The 16,090-nt window shown below is 35.6% G+C and overlaps 1 protein-coding gene and 1 long non-coding RNA gene across 2 annotated transcripts in view; one reads left to right on the top strand and one right to left on the bottom strand.

The window, feature by feature from the left end:
• The window catches only part of LOC144228656 (phospholipid-transporting ATPase ABCA3-like), a 120,151-nt gene that overhangs the window by 44,115 nt on the left and 59,946 nt on the right, over positions 1–16,090 (top strand). Inside the window, exons 9-12 of the mRNA XM_077760563.1 lie at positions 118–328; positions 3,386–3,536; positions 9,012–9,110; positions 15,852–16,023. Coding sequence (XP_077616689.1) covers positions 118–328; positions 3,386–3,536; positions 9,012–9,110; positions 15,852–16,023 — 633 coding nt within the window. The remainder of the gene's footprint in view (positions 1–117; positions 329–3,385; positions 3,537–9,011; positions 9,111–15,851; positions 16,024–16,090) is intronic.
• On the bottom strand, positions 9,279–15,699 carry LOC144228622 (uncharacterized). Its single transcript, XR_013334234.1, has 3 exons — positions 15,599–15,699; positions 10,459–10,585; positions 9,279–9,542 (listed from the first exon to the last, which is right to left on the bottom strand). It is a non-coding gene; the product is annotated as an uncharacterized LOC144228622 (long non-coding RNA).

Genomic DNA, 16,090 nt, shown 5'->3' with positions numbered 1-16,090 from the left:
GGGTTTTTGCCACCATGTGTAGTCTAGATCTTAAGCATATTGCCTTCAAGTAGCAGATTTTCCCACAAGTAGCCCAACATCAATTAGCAATGGTCATGGAATTCTTCTGGTCTTTAGGTGGTGATACTTGATGAACCATCATCGGGCATGGACCCAGTCTCAAGAAGAGCCACCTGGGATCTCCTTCAGCGGTATAAGCACAATCGTACCATCTTCCTGACCACCCACTATATGGATGAAGCAGACCTCCTAGGCGACCGCATTGCCATCATGGTCAGGGGGACCTTGCAGTGCTGTGGTTCTTCTGTCTTCCTGAAACAAATATATGGTCTGTCTCCCTTTACTCATTCTTAGGAAATTGATGCTTCAGTAATAATCTTCTAGCATTATTTTAATTTCATCTTGTCTATATAACCCAAATTTCAGTGGCTCTCTCTGTCCTGCTAATTAGATCTAAGTGATTCTAATTGGTTTTTAAGGCCCTTTGCAACTAGGATATATTTATCACTTATTCTCCAACACATACCTTCAGACTTACAAAATAATTTTTTTTCAACTTAAAAGGCCATGCTTATTTCTCCCACTTTGTACCTACTGACAGTTTTCTTTGACCCTGGAATGCAATTGTGTCCACATAGATTTATGTTGTTGAATAATTGATTGGTTGATGAGGAGAGGAAATAGAGAAAGCAGTCATCTCTGATCCTGATTTCTCATTTGCGAAACCAGTATTCAATCCACAGCGTAGGGGCACCTGGGTGGCTCAGTTAGTTAAGCATCCAACTCTTGGTTTTTGTCTCAGGTCACAATCTCATGGTTCATGGGACTGAGCCCCATGTTGGGTCCCAGGCTGACACTGTAGAGCCTGCCTGGAATTCTCTCCCTCTCTCTCTCTATTCCTCCCCTGCTTACTTACTCACTTGCTCTCAAATAAACATATGTGTATATATATATAAACACACACACACACACATACATACATATATATATATGGGGATATATATATATATATACACACATATATATATACACACCCAGTGTAATGAGATAACTCTAAAATGTGATTGATAGGATGTTGTGCAGAATGAAAGAATCATACAAGTAGAATAAAATAGTCAATGACTTTGATAAGCATAAGGCTTTTTTAGGAGATAAAACTGATACATCAGATGTTGAAACATGGCAGGCTAAAATTACAGTAATAGGAATTCAAAATTGGAGGGTATAAACATAAATGGAGATAATTAAGGATGATTGCTTCATCACTCATTTATTCAGTACTTGAATTCATTCAACTCACATTAATTATTTACCCTATGCTAGTTATTATAGTATCTGCTTTGCATACATATACATATGGTATCTGTTTTTAATATGAAAAACATTTTATGGACTATGGAATTGCAGCCTACATAAATTAAAAAAATGAATCTAAAGTCATGTTTGTATACCAGTTTAGGTATTCAAAGTTATGGCCACCTTACAGGTTTGAGTTTGTGTAACTAACTTGTAAGGTGCTCTACATCCATACTTAGATTTATCTGATTGGGAAAGCCTAGGTTATCAGCCACATTATTTAAACAGCTGTGCTTTTGATAAATTATTTGTCATTTCTAATAACATTGACTAATGTTACTAATTATTGGTAAAATAGTACCTAATGCACAACTATATCTTTAAAAAAATTTTTTATGTTTATCTTTGAGAGACACACAGAGAGAGAGAGAGTATGAGTTGGCGGAGGGGCAGAGAGAGAGAGAGAGACAGAATCTGAAGCAGGCTCCAGGCTCTGAGCTGTCAACCCAGAGCCCGACACAGGGCTAGAACTCACATAAGATAGTGACCTGAGCTGAAATCGGATGCTTAACCAACTGAGCCACTCAGGTTCCTCAAGATCTTTTTTTTTCTCTTAAATCGTTTATTGTCAAGTTGGGACCCAAGATCTTTTAAAAGGTATAATACTTTGGGATGTTCAGGTCCCTTCTTAGTTGCTAACCATAAATATACTTAAACTAGACTTCTTACATCTTAATCAAAAGCCTAGGATTTTTGTTTGCTTCTTGGATGTCATAGCAAATTCCATGTTGGTATCAGCATTCAACTCTCACTTCTCTGCACAAGGAAGCATTTTCTATTCAGTTTTAAGAGCACAAGGCAATTGTGTCATGATTCCTGAGAAATGAAAAACCATTTACATACCATTTTGTAAGTAAACCAAAAGCAGTTTTTGGTTTCCACAGCCAATAAATATGGTGGATACATCACTTTATTCTAAGGATGTAGTTTCCTCTTTGTAAAATGCAGTAGTAGTCCCTACTAAAGCCAGGTAAATAAACCAGATTATCCACTAAGAGATACATACTTAACCTATCATTCACTTTTTTTAATCTTAAAAAGAAACATAAATACAAATGCAATGACAATTTGAAATGTACATATTTAAAATAATGATGTTTTTCTCCAATTCCAGAAAAGAATTTCTCTGTATGGGCAAAACACTAAGTGTAATAATTCTCTGAGTTCTTAAAAGTCACTAGCCAAAAATCATTTCCTCAGGCTTTCCATGGATCTCTCTCTTAAATTCAACAACTTTGGGGCACCTGGGTGGCTAAGTCAGTTGAGCATCAGACTTCTGCTCAGGTCATGAGTTCGTGGGTTCAAGCCTCACATCAGGCTCTGTGCTGACAGCTGAGAGTCTGGAGCCTGCTTTGGATTCTGCATCTCCCTCTCTCTCTGCCCCTCCCACACTAGCACTGTATCTCTCTCTCAAAAATAAACATTAAAAAAAATAATTAAAAAGTTTAACAACCTTCTTTCAACACTTAATATATCTGTTTTTTATATATATTATAAGTTAAAATATATATCTTATATTTATATTTAAATATATATTTAAATAAGTTAAAATATATATATTTTATAATATTCCTCTTTATTATTATCTGCTTCCTTTCACTAAAAAGTAGCTGTAGAAGGGTAGGAATTTTTATCTGCTTTGTTCACTGCTCTATCCCCAGGGCCTAGTTAATGCTGATAAAGACTGGACAACCAGTGCTAGTAAGTGAATATTTACTAAGATTACAATTTCGAGAGTGATAAGTAGCCAGATAACAGGAGCATTTCTGAAAATATACTGTTTCTGATTATATATACACTAAGTTATTGTTAACTAAGAAAATTATTGAAATTATAGAGGAAGTTGCTGTTTATCAATATCTTGGTTCTTGGAGTAGCACTTGGAAGCTTTGAGGTGTGAGCCTTCCTTGAGGTGTGACATGCCATGTCTTCTTCCTTGTGGACCTAGAACTATGAAGAGCTGAATTGAAAAAACAAGATTAAAAAGTATGAAAATGCTTCATGTGGTCTTTTAAATGATTTCTCTCAGGTGCTGGATATCACCTAGTCATGGAGAGGGAATCACATTGTGATGTTGAAAAGATCTCAGCAGTAATTCACTCTCATATTCCAGATGCCACTATGGAAAACATTACTGAAGCTGAATTATCATTTATCCTACCCAAAGAATATACACACAGGTAAAGATTCAAAGTTCTAGATGGATCATTCATCACTTACATACACAACCCAGTGCTCATCACAAGTGCCCTCCTTACTACCCATCACCATCTAGCCCATCTCCCACCCACCTACCTCCATCAACCCCATAGTTTTTTCTCTATCATTAAGAGCCACTGTATGTTAACTAAAATTTAAATTAAAAAACTAAGAAATTATAATTTTAAAAAGTGCTTGCGAAACAAAACCAAAAACATACATCTGAAACTCAGGAAGATGTAGACTCAACAAAGGGATGTGAACAGCAACAAACCAGATAAAGCTTTTGTCTAGTAACCTCTGAGGGCTTCCTTAGAGACCGTATGTATTCATTTTTGGTATGTATGAGCCATCCATTTTTGTCTCTTCGTGCCTTGTAATTTTTGTTGAAAACATTTGGAATATTATGATATAATATTATTCTCCCCCCACTCAGTGTTGTCATTGCTGCTTATTATAATTGTTGTTAGTTTGCTTAGTGCATTTTCTGATTAAATCATATGTATCCTGTATTCTTCATCACGTATAGCCACTGAGGTCTTTGTTCCATTAGCCTAGTGGTCAACTAGGAATTAAAAATAAAAAATTCCTTAAATGCTAGAAACAAAAATAAAATAACATTTCCTTGCCTTTGCGGGTGGACAAAAAACAAAGTTCTAGGTGGATGATTTGGGTGACCAAAAATCCTTTTTAAATTTCTATGTTTAGCAACCTTAGTAAGTAGAATTTTGACAACAGGCCGGTGGCCTGTTTCAGATTCTGTGTCTCCCTCTGTCTCTGCCCCTCGCCAGCTTATGCTCTGTCTCTCTATCTCAAAAATAAATAAATGTTAAAAAAAAAAAAAAGAAACAAAACAAAAGAACTTAGGGGGGTAAAGGGGGGCAAACCAAAATACAGACTCTTAACTATAGAGAACAAACAGGGCTGCTGGAGGAGAGGTGGGTGCAGAGATGCGTTAAATGGGTGATGGGGTATTAAGGAGAGCACTTGTGATGAGCACTGGGTGTTGTATGTAAATGATGAATCACAATTCTACATGTGAAACTAATATTACACTGTTAACTAGAATTTAAATAAAATTTGGGGAAAAAAACCATAGATTAATGGGAAAAAAGATTCTATTTCTATGGTGTTGGTTGTTATTTCTCCTCTCTCATTTGTGATTCTATTTATTTGAGTCCTTTCTCTTTTTGTTAAGAACAGCTCTTTGTTTCATTGATCTGTTGTTTTTGCAAGCTTCTATATTATTATTTCTACTCTAATCTTTATTATTTCCTTTCTTCTGCTGTTTTTAACCTTGGTTTTTTCTTCTTTTTCCAGCTCCTTTAGGTATAAAGTTAGGTTGTTTGAGATTTTTCTTGCTTCTTGATGTAAGCTTGTATTGCTATATACTTCCCACTTAGGACCACTTTTAATGCATCCCAAAGGCTCTAGACTGTCATGTTTTCATTTGTCTCCATGCACTTCTTTATTTCTTCTTTTATTTCCTGGTCCTTTACTGTTACTGTATTATTATTAATAATTAGTTCCCCTGTTATTAATTGTTTTATATATCTGCGTTCTTTCCTGTTGGGTGCATAAATACTTACAATTGCTGTATATCGTCTTTGGAGATTGTCCCTTTTGTGATTTTTTTGTGCCTTTCTTTGTCTCTTGTTACAGTCTTTGTTTTAAGTCTAATTTGTCTCATGTGAATATTGCTACTCTGGCTTTCTTTTGACATCCATTTGCATGGTCAATGTTTCTCCATTCTCTCCCATTCAATCTGCAAGTGTCTTGAGATCTAAAATGGGTTGCTTGCAGGCAGCATTTGGACGGGCCTTTTTTTTTAATCCATTCTGATACCCTATGTCTTTTAATTGGAGCAATTAATCCATTTACATTCAAAGTAATAATTGATAAATATGTATTTATTGCCATTTTACTACTTTTGTCGTTGTTAATGGAGATTATCTCTGATATTTTCTTAAAATGTATCATATGATTTCCCTCGTATGTGGAATTTAAGAAACAAAACAGATGAACTTACGGGAAAGGAAGGGAAAATAAGATAAAAACAGAGAGGGAAACAAACTATAAGAGGTTCTTAAATACAGAGAACAAACTGAGGGATTCTGGAGGGGTGTTAGGTGGGGGATAGGCTAAATGGATGATGGGCATTTAGGGCGGCACTTGTTGGGATGAGCACTGGGTGTTGTATTTAAGTGATGAATCACTAAATTCTACTCCTGAAACCATTATTATACTATATATTAACCAACTTGGATTTAAATGTAATTTTAAAAATGACAACAGAAACACTAATTTGAAAAGATATATGCATTCCTGTGTTTATTGCAGCATTATTTACAGTAACCAAGATATGGAAGCCACCCAATGTCCATCAATAGATGAATGGATAAAGAAGGGTGTGTGTGTCACCAGTCAGAGTGGCTAAAATGAGCAAATCAGAGAACTCTAGATGCTGGCGAGGATGTGGAGAAACGGGCACCCTCCTACACTGTTGGTGGGAATGTAAACTGGTANGGGTTAACTGCCTCACTCAGTTCGTAGAGCATGCAACTCTTGATCTTAGGGTTCTGAGTTCAAGTCCCACACTGGTGGAGAGCCTACTTTAAAAAAACAACAACAACAAAAAAAGAATGAAATCTTGCCATTTGCAAGAACGTGGATGAACCTTGAAGGCATAATGCTAAGTGAAATAAAGAAAAACAAATACCATATAATTTCACTTATATATTGAATTTAAGAAACAAACAAAGGAAGAAAAGGGACAGATAAATGGACTTTTAGCTATAGGGGGGAGGTGAGTGGAGGGATTGGGTGAAATAGGTGAAAGGGATTAAGAGTACACTTATCATGATGAACACTGAGTCATGTATAGAATTGTAGAATCATCATATTGTACACCTGAAACTAATGTAACACTGTATGTTACTTACACTTGAATTAGAAAAATAAATTAGAAAAAAAAAGTAACATATAACTTGAAAAGGTTTTGATTTATTGAAGAAATTGAATTTGTACTTTAAAACATCCCTACAGAGAAAAATCCAGGGCCAGATGGCTTCACTGATTAATTCTACCTGATGTATAAAGAAAAACCAACTCCACATAAACTTTTTTTATATGAGAAATGGAAATATTTCTCAATTTGTTTTAAAAAATTTTAAGTGTTTATTTTTGAGAGAGAGAGAGAGAGAGAGCAAATGCTCAAGTAGGAGAAGGGTGGAGAGAGAGGGAGACACAGAATCTGAAGCAGGCTCTAGGTTCCGAACTATGGACATAGAGCCCAGTACAGGGCAGGAAGATGCCCAGGAACTGTGAGATCATGACCTGAGCCGAAGTTGGATGCCTAACTAACTGAGCCACCCACTCAGGAACCCCGCCCCCCAATTTGTTTTATAAGACCAGTATTACCCTGTTACCAAAATCAGTCAACTACATCACAAGAATAATCTTATTATACAATAATCTTTAATGGGAGGGATCCTACTGAGAACATTTAAAAGGAACAGAGGCCTTAGAATATGTGTAGAGTTGTCATAGGAAAAGGAGTCAGATTGAACTTAGGGGTAAGAGGTGAACAAATAATCAGTGTTAGGTAAAGTGAGATGGAAATGGATTTCAGCCTAAAATATAGAGAAAATTTAGAAGATGGAGAGTTTTGAGTTACCATATGTGAAGGTAATCGTACATAGGCTTTTGATAGTCCCTCATTGGGAATTAAAGATGTACTTTAAGAAGTAAATGGGTTTTTGAAGATCTTTGGAACTTAAAACCATTCATCCTTGTAAAATTACTTGTTAGAATCCCTGATGTAACTACACCACAATTAGTAAAACTTTCATACACCTCACTTAGCTGATAAATCTTAGTACCCCACTTCTACTTCACTAAATCCATTTTTTGTCATTTAGTTATTTATAACTCATGTAATTTGATATAGGAAGTTTCCATTTGATATTGGAATTATATGTGAACAAATGAACTTTTATCAACTAGAGTCCTAAATACTTATAAAAAGTAAGTTGATAATTTCTTAGGACAACAAAAGACTGTATATCAAAGATCAAGTTACAGTGAGTACAAATTTGCTAAAGGAAACTTCCTCGTCTCTGTTTGTTTCATAATAAGTATTGCAGTGAAGAATGATCTACTAAACATTTTCCCCATGCCTAATCAGAACTTATTGTGGGAACAGTATTAAAGATTCATCTAACAAAAAACCTGAACAACCTATTTCAAAAATGGACAAAGGAATTGAATAGACGTTTCTCCAAAGAAGATGTACAAATAGCCAATAAGCACACGAAAAGATGTTCAACATCACTAATCAGTTGGGAAATGCAAATAAAAAGCATGAGAAATAACAAATGCAGGAAAGGATGTGGAGAAATTAGAACGCTTTACATTGCTATTGGGAATGTAAAATGGTATATCTGCTATGAAAACCACTAAGACAGTTCCTCAAAAAGTTAAACATAGAATTACCATATGATTCAGCAATTCCACTTCTAAGTATATACCCAAAATAATTAAGTAGGAACTCAAACAAGTATTTGTACACCAATGTTCAGAACAGCATTATTCACAAATTACAAAAGATAAAAGCAACCCAAATGTCCCACTGATGAATTAATGGATAAGCAACATGTTGGGTATTCATACAATGACTTTTATTCAGCCTTAAAAAGGAATGAAATTCTGATGTGTGCTACAACATGGATGATTCTAGAATTATGCTGAATGAAATAAGGCAGACACAAACGGACAAATATTGTATGATTCCATCTTATATGAGGCACATAGAATAGGAAAACTCATATTGACAGAAAGTTAAAGTGAGGTTGAAGGAAGGAATAGAGAATTACTGTTTAGCGGGTACAGAGTTTAAGTTTGAGACCATAAAATAGTTCTGGAAATGGGTGCACCTGGGTGCTTCAGTTGGTTAAGCATCCACCTTCAGCTCAGGTCATGATCTCATGGTTCATGAATTTGAGCTCCATGTCCGGCTCTTCGCTGACAGCTTGGAGCCTGGAGCCTGCTTCAGATTCTTTATCACCCTCTGTCTCTGCCCCTATCCCTCCCCCCCCTCCCTCCCTCACCTCTCCCTCAATAGTAAATAATAAATGTTTACAAAATTGTTGTAAATAAATAAATAAAATAGTTCTGGAAATGGATGGTGGTGATGGTTGCAAATGTGCTTAATGCTACTCAAATTGTACACTTAAAATGATGAAATAGTAAATGTAATGTTTCATATATTTTACCACAATAAAAAGCTTTTAAGAAAACAATAGAAGAAGAACATAGTTGGAAATAAAATTACATATTAAATGAAAGTGTTCACATTTTTTTGAAATTCCATTTTCTAGAAAATAAAATGAACAACAAAAAAGAAAATTTATCTAGACCAGTGCTAGTTCTTTCTTTTCCTCTTCCTCTCCTTTCAGGTTTGAAGCTCTGTTTAATGATCTGGAAGAGAAACAGCAAGAACTGGGCATTGCCAGCTTTGGTGCCTCAATCACTACCATGGAAGAAGTCTTTCTTAAGTGGGTAATAATGACCTTTTAAAAAAAAAAGTCCTTCACCCCTAAAGTGCTACATCAGTTTGAGCACAAACCCCACCCTCTTTGTATTGGAATGAAGTAATCACAGTTATGAATTTTTTCAAATATGTTCATATTTTATGCTAATATATTTCCATACATTCAGCCGAGAATATGTAAAGACTTGGGGCTTGAGCCTTGATGCATGTGTCTCTCTGTGGTAGATACTTTAAGAGTTAGTCAAGAAGAGGGGTGCCTGGGTGGCTTAGTCGGTTAAGCGTCTGACTTTCGCTTAGGTCATGATCTCGCGGTTCGTGGGTTCAAGCCCTGCGTCGGGCTCCGTGCTGACTGCCAGCTCAGAGCCTGGAGCCTGTTTCAGAGTCTGTGACTCCCTCTCTCTTTGACCCTCCCTTGCTCACGCTGTCTCTCTCTCTCCTAGAAATAAATAAAACATTAAAAAAAATTTTTAAAAGATAAAAAGAGTTAGTCAAGAAGAAGAAAGACTATCCATGTCATTGTAGGAAAAGTTCTAACTTGAAGTCTGTACTAGAAATTAGTTTAAAATTTTGACCCAACCCTGTTTTAGTAACTTATATAATTCACCTGTGGTTTGGTTCTTACACTGCAAAAATGTTCAGAATGAAAATTCTCAGGGGGTTCAGGCTGTCACAAAGCAAAATAAGCTGGTTAACTTTCAAAAGATTTCATAAAATGTCCTTTTTCTGATTAAGGTTATGACAGAGCTAGGTCTAGACTGCATTCTCTAAGACTCAGTGTTTTAATATTGTCAGTTTCTCATCTCATTCACATGAATTAGGTTCACAGAAGACTAGTGTGTGTGTGTGTGTGTGTGTGCGTGTGTGTGTGTGTGTATGCCACTTAATTTATGATAAATAAATTGTAATAATTTATAGTGAGAAATTGCCTCTTGGCTATTCAATCAAATTGTCTTTTGTCTGTCTCTAGGCAAGCTACACAGGGAGCAAAATTATGAAAAAGTTGCTTTGTGACTACAGCTAGAACAAGCCAGGAGCCAAGTATGTTTTGTTCACTGACTGTACTTGGGGCCACAAACAGTGTCCCAAAATAGATACTCAAAAATTTTCCTGGATGAATAAATGAATGAAATGAATAATATTTAAGTGATTATCTGCATAACAGTTGCTCTACCTGCCACTGGGAATTACAAGTTAAAACCTTAGACCCTACACATTGGTATCAAGGTTGTCTCTCTATGCAGGGCTTCTGCCAATTTTTAATAGGATTATTTTATTTTCTTGGTGTTGAGTTGTGGAAGTTCTTTACATATTCTGGATATTAAACCCTTATCAGATATACCATTTGCAAATACCTTCTCTCATTCAGTAGGTTGCCTTTTTGTTGTGTTGATGGTTTCCTTTCCTGTGCAAAAGCTTTTTATTTTGGTTTAGTCCCAGTAGTTTATTTTTGCTTTGTTTCCCTTGCCAGAGGAGCCATATCTAGAAAAAATGTTTTAAAGACCAATGTCAGATTACTGCCTGTATTTTCTTCTAGCACTTTTATGGTTTTAGGTCTTACGTGTAGGTCTTTAATGCATTTTGAGTTTATTTTTGTGTATGGTGTAGGAAAGTAGTCCAGTTTTATTCTTTTACATGTAGCTGTCCAGTTTTCCCAACACCTTTTATTCAAGAGACTGTCTTTTCCCATTGTAGATTCTTGCCTCCTTTGTCATAGATGAATTGATTATATGAAGGTTAGTTTATTTCTGGGCTTTGTAGTGTGTTCCACTGAACTATTTGTCTGTTTTTGTGCCAATACTATACTATCCATATCACTACAGTTGTTTAGTATATCTTGAAACCTGCAATTGTGATATCTCCAGCTTTGCTTTTCTTTCTCAAGATTACTTTGGCTATCTGGGATCTTTTGTGGTTCCATACAAACTTTAGGATTACTTGTCCTAGTTTTGTGAAAACTGCTGTTGGTATTTTGTGCATAGATATTTATTCACTTGTTCAACGTTTCCCTTTATCATTATGTAGTGCTCTTTTTTTATCTTTTGCTACGGTCTGTTTCAAAGTCTATAATGGCTGATATAAGTATTGATATTCTGATGGGTTTTTTTTTTATTTATTTATTTTTTTTTTTGCTTCCGTTTGCATGGGATATGTTTTGCTAGCCCTTCACTTTCAGTCTGTATGTGTTTTAGGTCTGAAGTGAATCTCATATAGGCTATATATGGATGGGTTTAGGTTTTTTATCTATTCAATCACCCTTTGTCTTTTGACTGGGGCATTTAGTCTATTTAATTTAAAGTAATTATTTGTTTATAAGTATGTTTTTATTGCCATTTTGTTCTTTGTTTTTTGGTTGTTTTTGTAGTTCTCCTGTCTTCTTGTTCTCTTCCTTTATGGTTTCATAGCTTTCTTTAGCATTGTGTTTGGATTCCACTCTCTCTATTTTTTGTGTATCTAGAATAGGTTTTGATTTGTAGTTACTGTTACATTCATATATAATATTTGTGGATAGCAGTCTATATTAATTTGATAGTTGTATAAGTTTGCACATATTCCAAAAGCACTAATTTTTATTCTCCCCTCTATGTCTTTACATATACAATGTCATATTTTACATCTTTATATTTTGTATATCTCTTGGACTGATTTTTGTAGATACAATTGATTACTACTTTTGTGGTTCAACCTCCATACTTATAAAGTGAGTAATATACTACCTATATTATATATTTGCTTTTACCTATGAAATTTTTTTCCTTTCATAATTTTCTTTTAGCCTTTTCTTTCCACTCAAGGAATTCTCTTTAACATTTCTTCTAAGGCTGATTTAGTGGTGATGAACTACTTTAACCTTTGTTTATCTGGTATGCTTTTTATCTATCCTTTTATTCTGATTTATAAGCTTGTTAGGTAGAATATTCTTGGTTGCAGGGTTTTTTTTCTTCCAGTGCTTTGAATATATCATGCCACTCCCTTCTGGCCTGCAAGTTTCTCCTGAAAAATCAGCTCATAGCCTTATAGGGTTCCCCTTATATATAACTGTTTTCATTTCTCTTGCTGCTTTTAAAATTCTGTCTTGACATTACTTTTTGCCATTTTAATTATGATGTGCCTGGGTGCTTTTTTTTCTGAATAATTTTTTTTTTTTTTTTTTACAAATAGTTTATTGTCAAGTTGGTTTCCATATAACACCCAGTGCTCATCCCTGCAAGTGCCCTCCTCCCTGGGCTTTCTATTTTGTTACATTGAACTATATGTCTATTTTTGTGCCAATATTGTACTATCCATATTACTACAGCTTTTTATAATATCTTGAAATCTGGGGATTATGGTACCACCAGTTTTGCTCTTCTTTCTGATTTGTTAGGGGCTCTCTGTACCTCATGGATCCAGCTATTTCCTTCCCCAGATTAGGGAAGTTTTCAGTTATTATTTCTCTCTTTCGCTTTTTCTTCTGGGATGCCTATGATATGAATATTATTATGCTTGATGTTGTCACCAGAGTTTGCTTAACTTACTCTCATGTTTTGTTTTATTTATATTTTTCTTCTTGCTGTTCAGCTCAGTTGCATTCTAAGACCCTCTCTTACATCTCACTGATTCATTCTTCTGATTCCTCTAATCTGCTATTGATTCCCTCTAGTGTATTTTTTATTTCCGTTATTGAATTCTTCATCTCTCACTGGTTCTTTTTTATATTTCTCTCTCTGTTGAATTTCTCACTGAGTTCATCAACTCTTTTTGCAATGCAGTGAGTATTTTTATGACCATTACTTTGAATTTTTTATTTTTTTTTATTTTTTATTAGGCATATTGCTTATCTCCATTTCATGTAGCTCTTTTGCTGTGATTTCATCTTTTCTTTCATTTGAGGCATATTCCTCTGTATTCTCATTTTTTCTAACTCTCTGTGTTTTGTCTGTGTTTGTTTCTGTGTATTAGGGATATCAGATATATCTACTTTTGAAAGAAGTGCCTTTGTATATAAAAACTCCTATGGTGTCCTGTAGTTCCATGTTTCCTGGTCTCTAGAACCAGGCATGCCATAGGTCTCCTGTATAGGCTGCATGTGCCCTATTGCTGTGGCTAAGCCACCTTTGCCTTCAGTCCATTCTGCTGCAATGACCTGCTTCACTTGCTGTTGGCACACTGGGCAGGGTTTGGTCTCTATGCTGTTGATGGGCTTGTCTGCAGCCACAGTGGGCTTTTAGGTGTGCCAGATCAGCAGTCAGGCCAGCTGTCTGCAGTTAGTTTCTCTGCTACAATATTTATTATGCTGGCTCTTTTAGGCTAAGGATTCAGTTTCCTTTTGCTCTCCTATTCTCCCAAAGCCAAATTACCTAGAGTTAAGCCCCACCCATTTTCAAAGCTCCTAATGTTAACCCTCACTGGTTTTCAAAACTAAATGTTATAGGGACTCATCTTCCCAGACCCTCAGTGTTTGGGGTGACTGGTGTGGGATCTGATCCTCTTGCTTTTCCATGCTTCTGGCGTCCCTCCTGTTTGTGGTTAGTTCCTCAAGGGGTTTGCTTCCCTACAGTGTCTCTGCCCCTCCTACCCTTTTCAATGTGGCCTCTTCACTATGATTAGCTGTGTAAGGTCTCTTCTGCCCATCTTCAGGCCATTTTCATGGTTAGTTGCACAGATGTAGCTGTTATTTTGGTGTGTCCGTGCCATGAGGTAAGCTCAAGATCCTCCTACTCTGCCATCTTCCTGAACCCTCTCTCCTTTGCCCATTTTTTAATCAAGTCATTTCTTTTTATTTTTTATTTTTTTTATTGTCCAGTTAGCTAACATACAGTGTAGTCTTGGCTTCAGGACTAGATTCCTGTGATTCATCACTTACATACAACACCCATTGCCCATCCCAACAAGTGCCCTCCTCAATGCCCATCACCCATTTTCCCACTCCCAAGTCCCTACCTCCATCAATCTTCAGTTTGTTCTCTGTATTTAAGAGTCTCTTCTGGTTTGCCTACCTCTCTCTTTTTGTCTTATTTTCCCTTCCCTTCCCCTATGGTCTTCTGTTAACAGTTTCTCAAATTACACACATGAGTGAAATCATACCATATCTGTCTTTCTCTGATTTATTTTGCTTAGCATAATACCCTCCAGTTTCATCCACAATGTTGCAAATGGCAAGATTTCATTCTTTTTCATCATCAAGTAATATTCCATTGTTTATATATACATCTTCTTAGTCCATTCATCAGTTGATAGACGTTTGGGCTCTACATTAAACTTATATAATTTTTATTTGTCAATCATACTTCACTAAAGCTGGAAAATAAAATAAAACAAATGGGGGGGTGCCTGGATGGCTCAATTGGTTGAGTGTCTGACTTGGACTCAGGTCATGATCTCACAGGTCATGAGTTCCAGCCCCGCATTGGGTCTGCTGTCAGCACCAAGCCTGCTTTGGATCCTCTGCCCCACCTCTGCTCATGCTCTCTCTCTCAAAAATAAAAAAGCATTTTTTAAAAAAGAACTCTTCAAAAAAATGGACTGAATATAATCCATTTGCTCCTTTTAAGAGGGTATATATATGTTTGTGTCTTTTTATACAGATATGTGGAAAATATCATTGTTATCCCTATGTAGTAGGAATATTTTGCCTTCCACTTATTTATATTCTCTAATGTTTTCCTAATGGAAATATATACCAATGAATAAAATATGAGGGCCAAAAACTTAAGGAAGATGACAGAAAAAATATTTAATGATTCTATTTTAAAAGTACAGTAGTCCTGGGGTGCCTGGGTGGCTCAGTCAGTTGGGTGTCTGATTTCAGCTGAAGTCACAATCTTGCTGCTTGTGGGTTTGAGCCCTGCATCAGGGTCTGTGCTGACAGCTCAGAGCCTGGAGCCTGCTTTGGATTCTGTGTCTCCCTCTCTCTGTCCTTCCCTGCTCACATTCTGTCTCTCTCTCAAAGATAAGTAAACATTTAAAAGAATTTTTTTAAAACACAGTAGTCCTCAAATTTTTAGAATCAAACAAAACCATGCTACAAAAATATTTTAAAGCAGATTTTTTAACTATATTATTAAATACAATATATGGTTTTTTAAGGTACAGAATCCATCAGTCTCCTCACTGCTTTTAATTGTCAGAGTTCAGAATTTATTATTGTTCTGTTTCATACAAATACTAGCAGGAAGGTATTTTAAAGATTTTGATAAATATGTGACTTAGAAAAATATACCTTTCAAATCATATATTTTCTATTAAGGTTTTTACCATTTTGACTCATGTAATTAATCAATCTTCCCTGTCTCTCCTATATATCTCTTCATCTCTTTCAAGTATCCACAGACAAGGAGCCAGTTTTAAACATAGGCAGTAGTAGGAAATGTAAGGACTTAAAAATGAAAACTCTGTTCTGTGAATGTCCCCATCATTTCACAAAACAAAGAATATTTTAACCCCCAAAGGAGAGTTATAATCTTTGATTAAAGGTAAGTTTTAAGTTAAATAAGTTCAGCTTATGAAACTTACAATATATTGTAGTTGTTTTTCTCATGTTGTCTCAGAATGGTAGAAACTTTGCTGTGGTTTTGCAGCAGCCCTTTGGTTTATTGGGAGCCACTGCTACCATGCTGCCTCTATACAGTATACCTCATAATGAGTGACAGAGATCAAGGAGTGTTCCAAATTTGGAACCTTATTTGACATTCCCTAAATTAAATAAATTGAGGCTATATGGAAAATGAAATATTTTGTGCTTTTTGTTATTTATGTGTGCTTGTAGGGTCAACAGCCTGGCAAATTCCCAAATGGATGTTCGGGCTACCCACTTTCCTTCCTTGAAGGGCCAGAATGTAAGACAAGACATGAAGTGGAATATGAATATTTCCAGATACCATGAGAGACCTCTTTTTTCTAGATTAAATGAAATTGATAACATTAAATTTAATACTGGGGTAAGCAAATTCACTAAGAATGTAAACCTAGTGTATTTGGCTTGGGTATTATGTGTACACTTTGTTT

This window comes from Crocuta crocuta, unplaced genomic scaffold (genome assembly GCF_008692635.1).
Source record: "Crocuta crocuta isolate KB4526 unplaced genomic scaffold, BGI_CrCroc_1.0 scaffold73, whole genome shotgun sequence".
Classification (NCBI taxonomy): Eukaryota; Metazoa; Chordata; class Mammalia; order Carnivora; family Hyaenidae; genus Crocuta; species Crocuta crocuta.
Note: the sequence above shows the minus strand (reverse complement) of the source record. Positions and strands in the feature narration are given on the sequence as shown.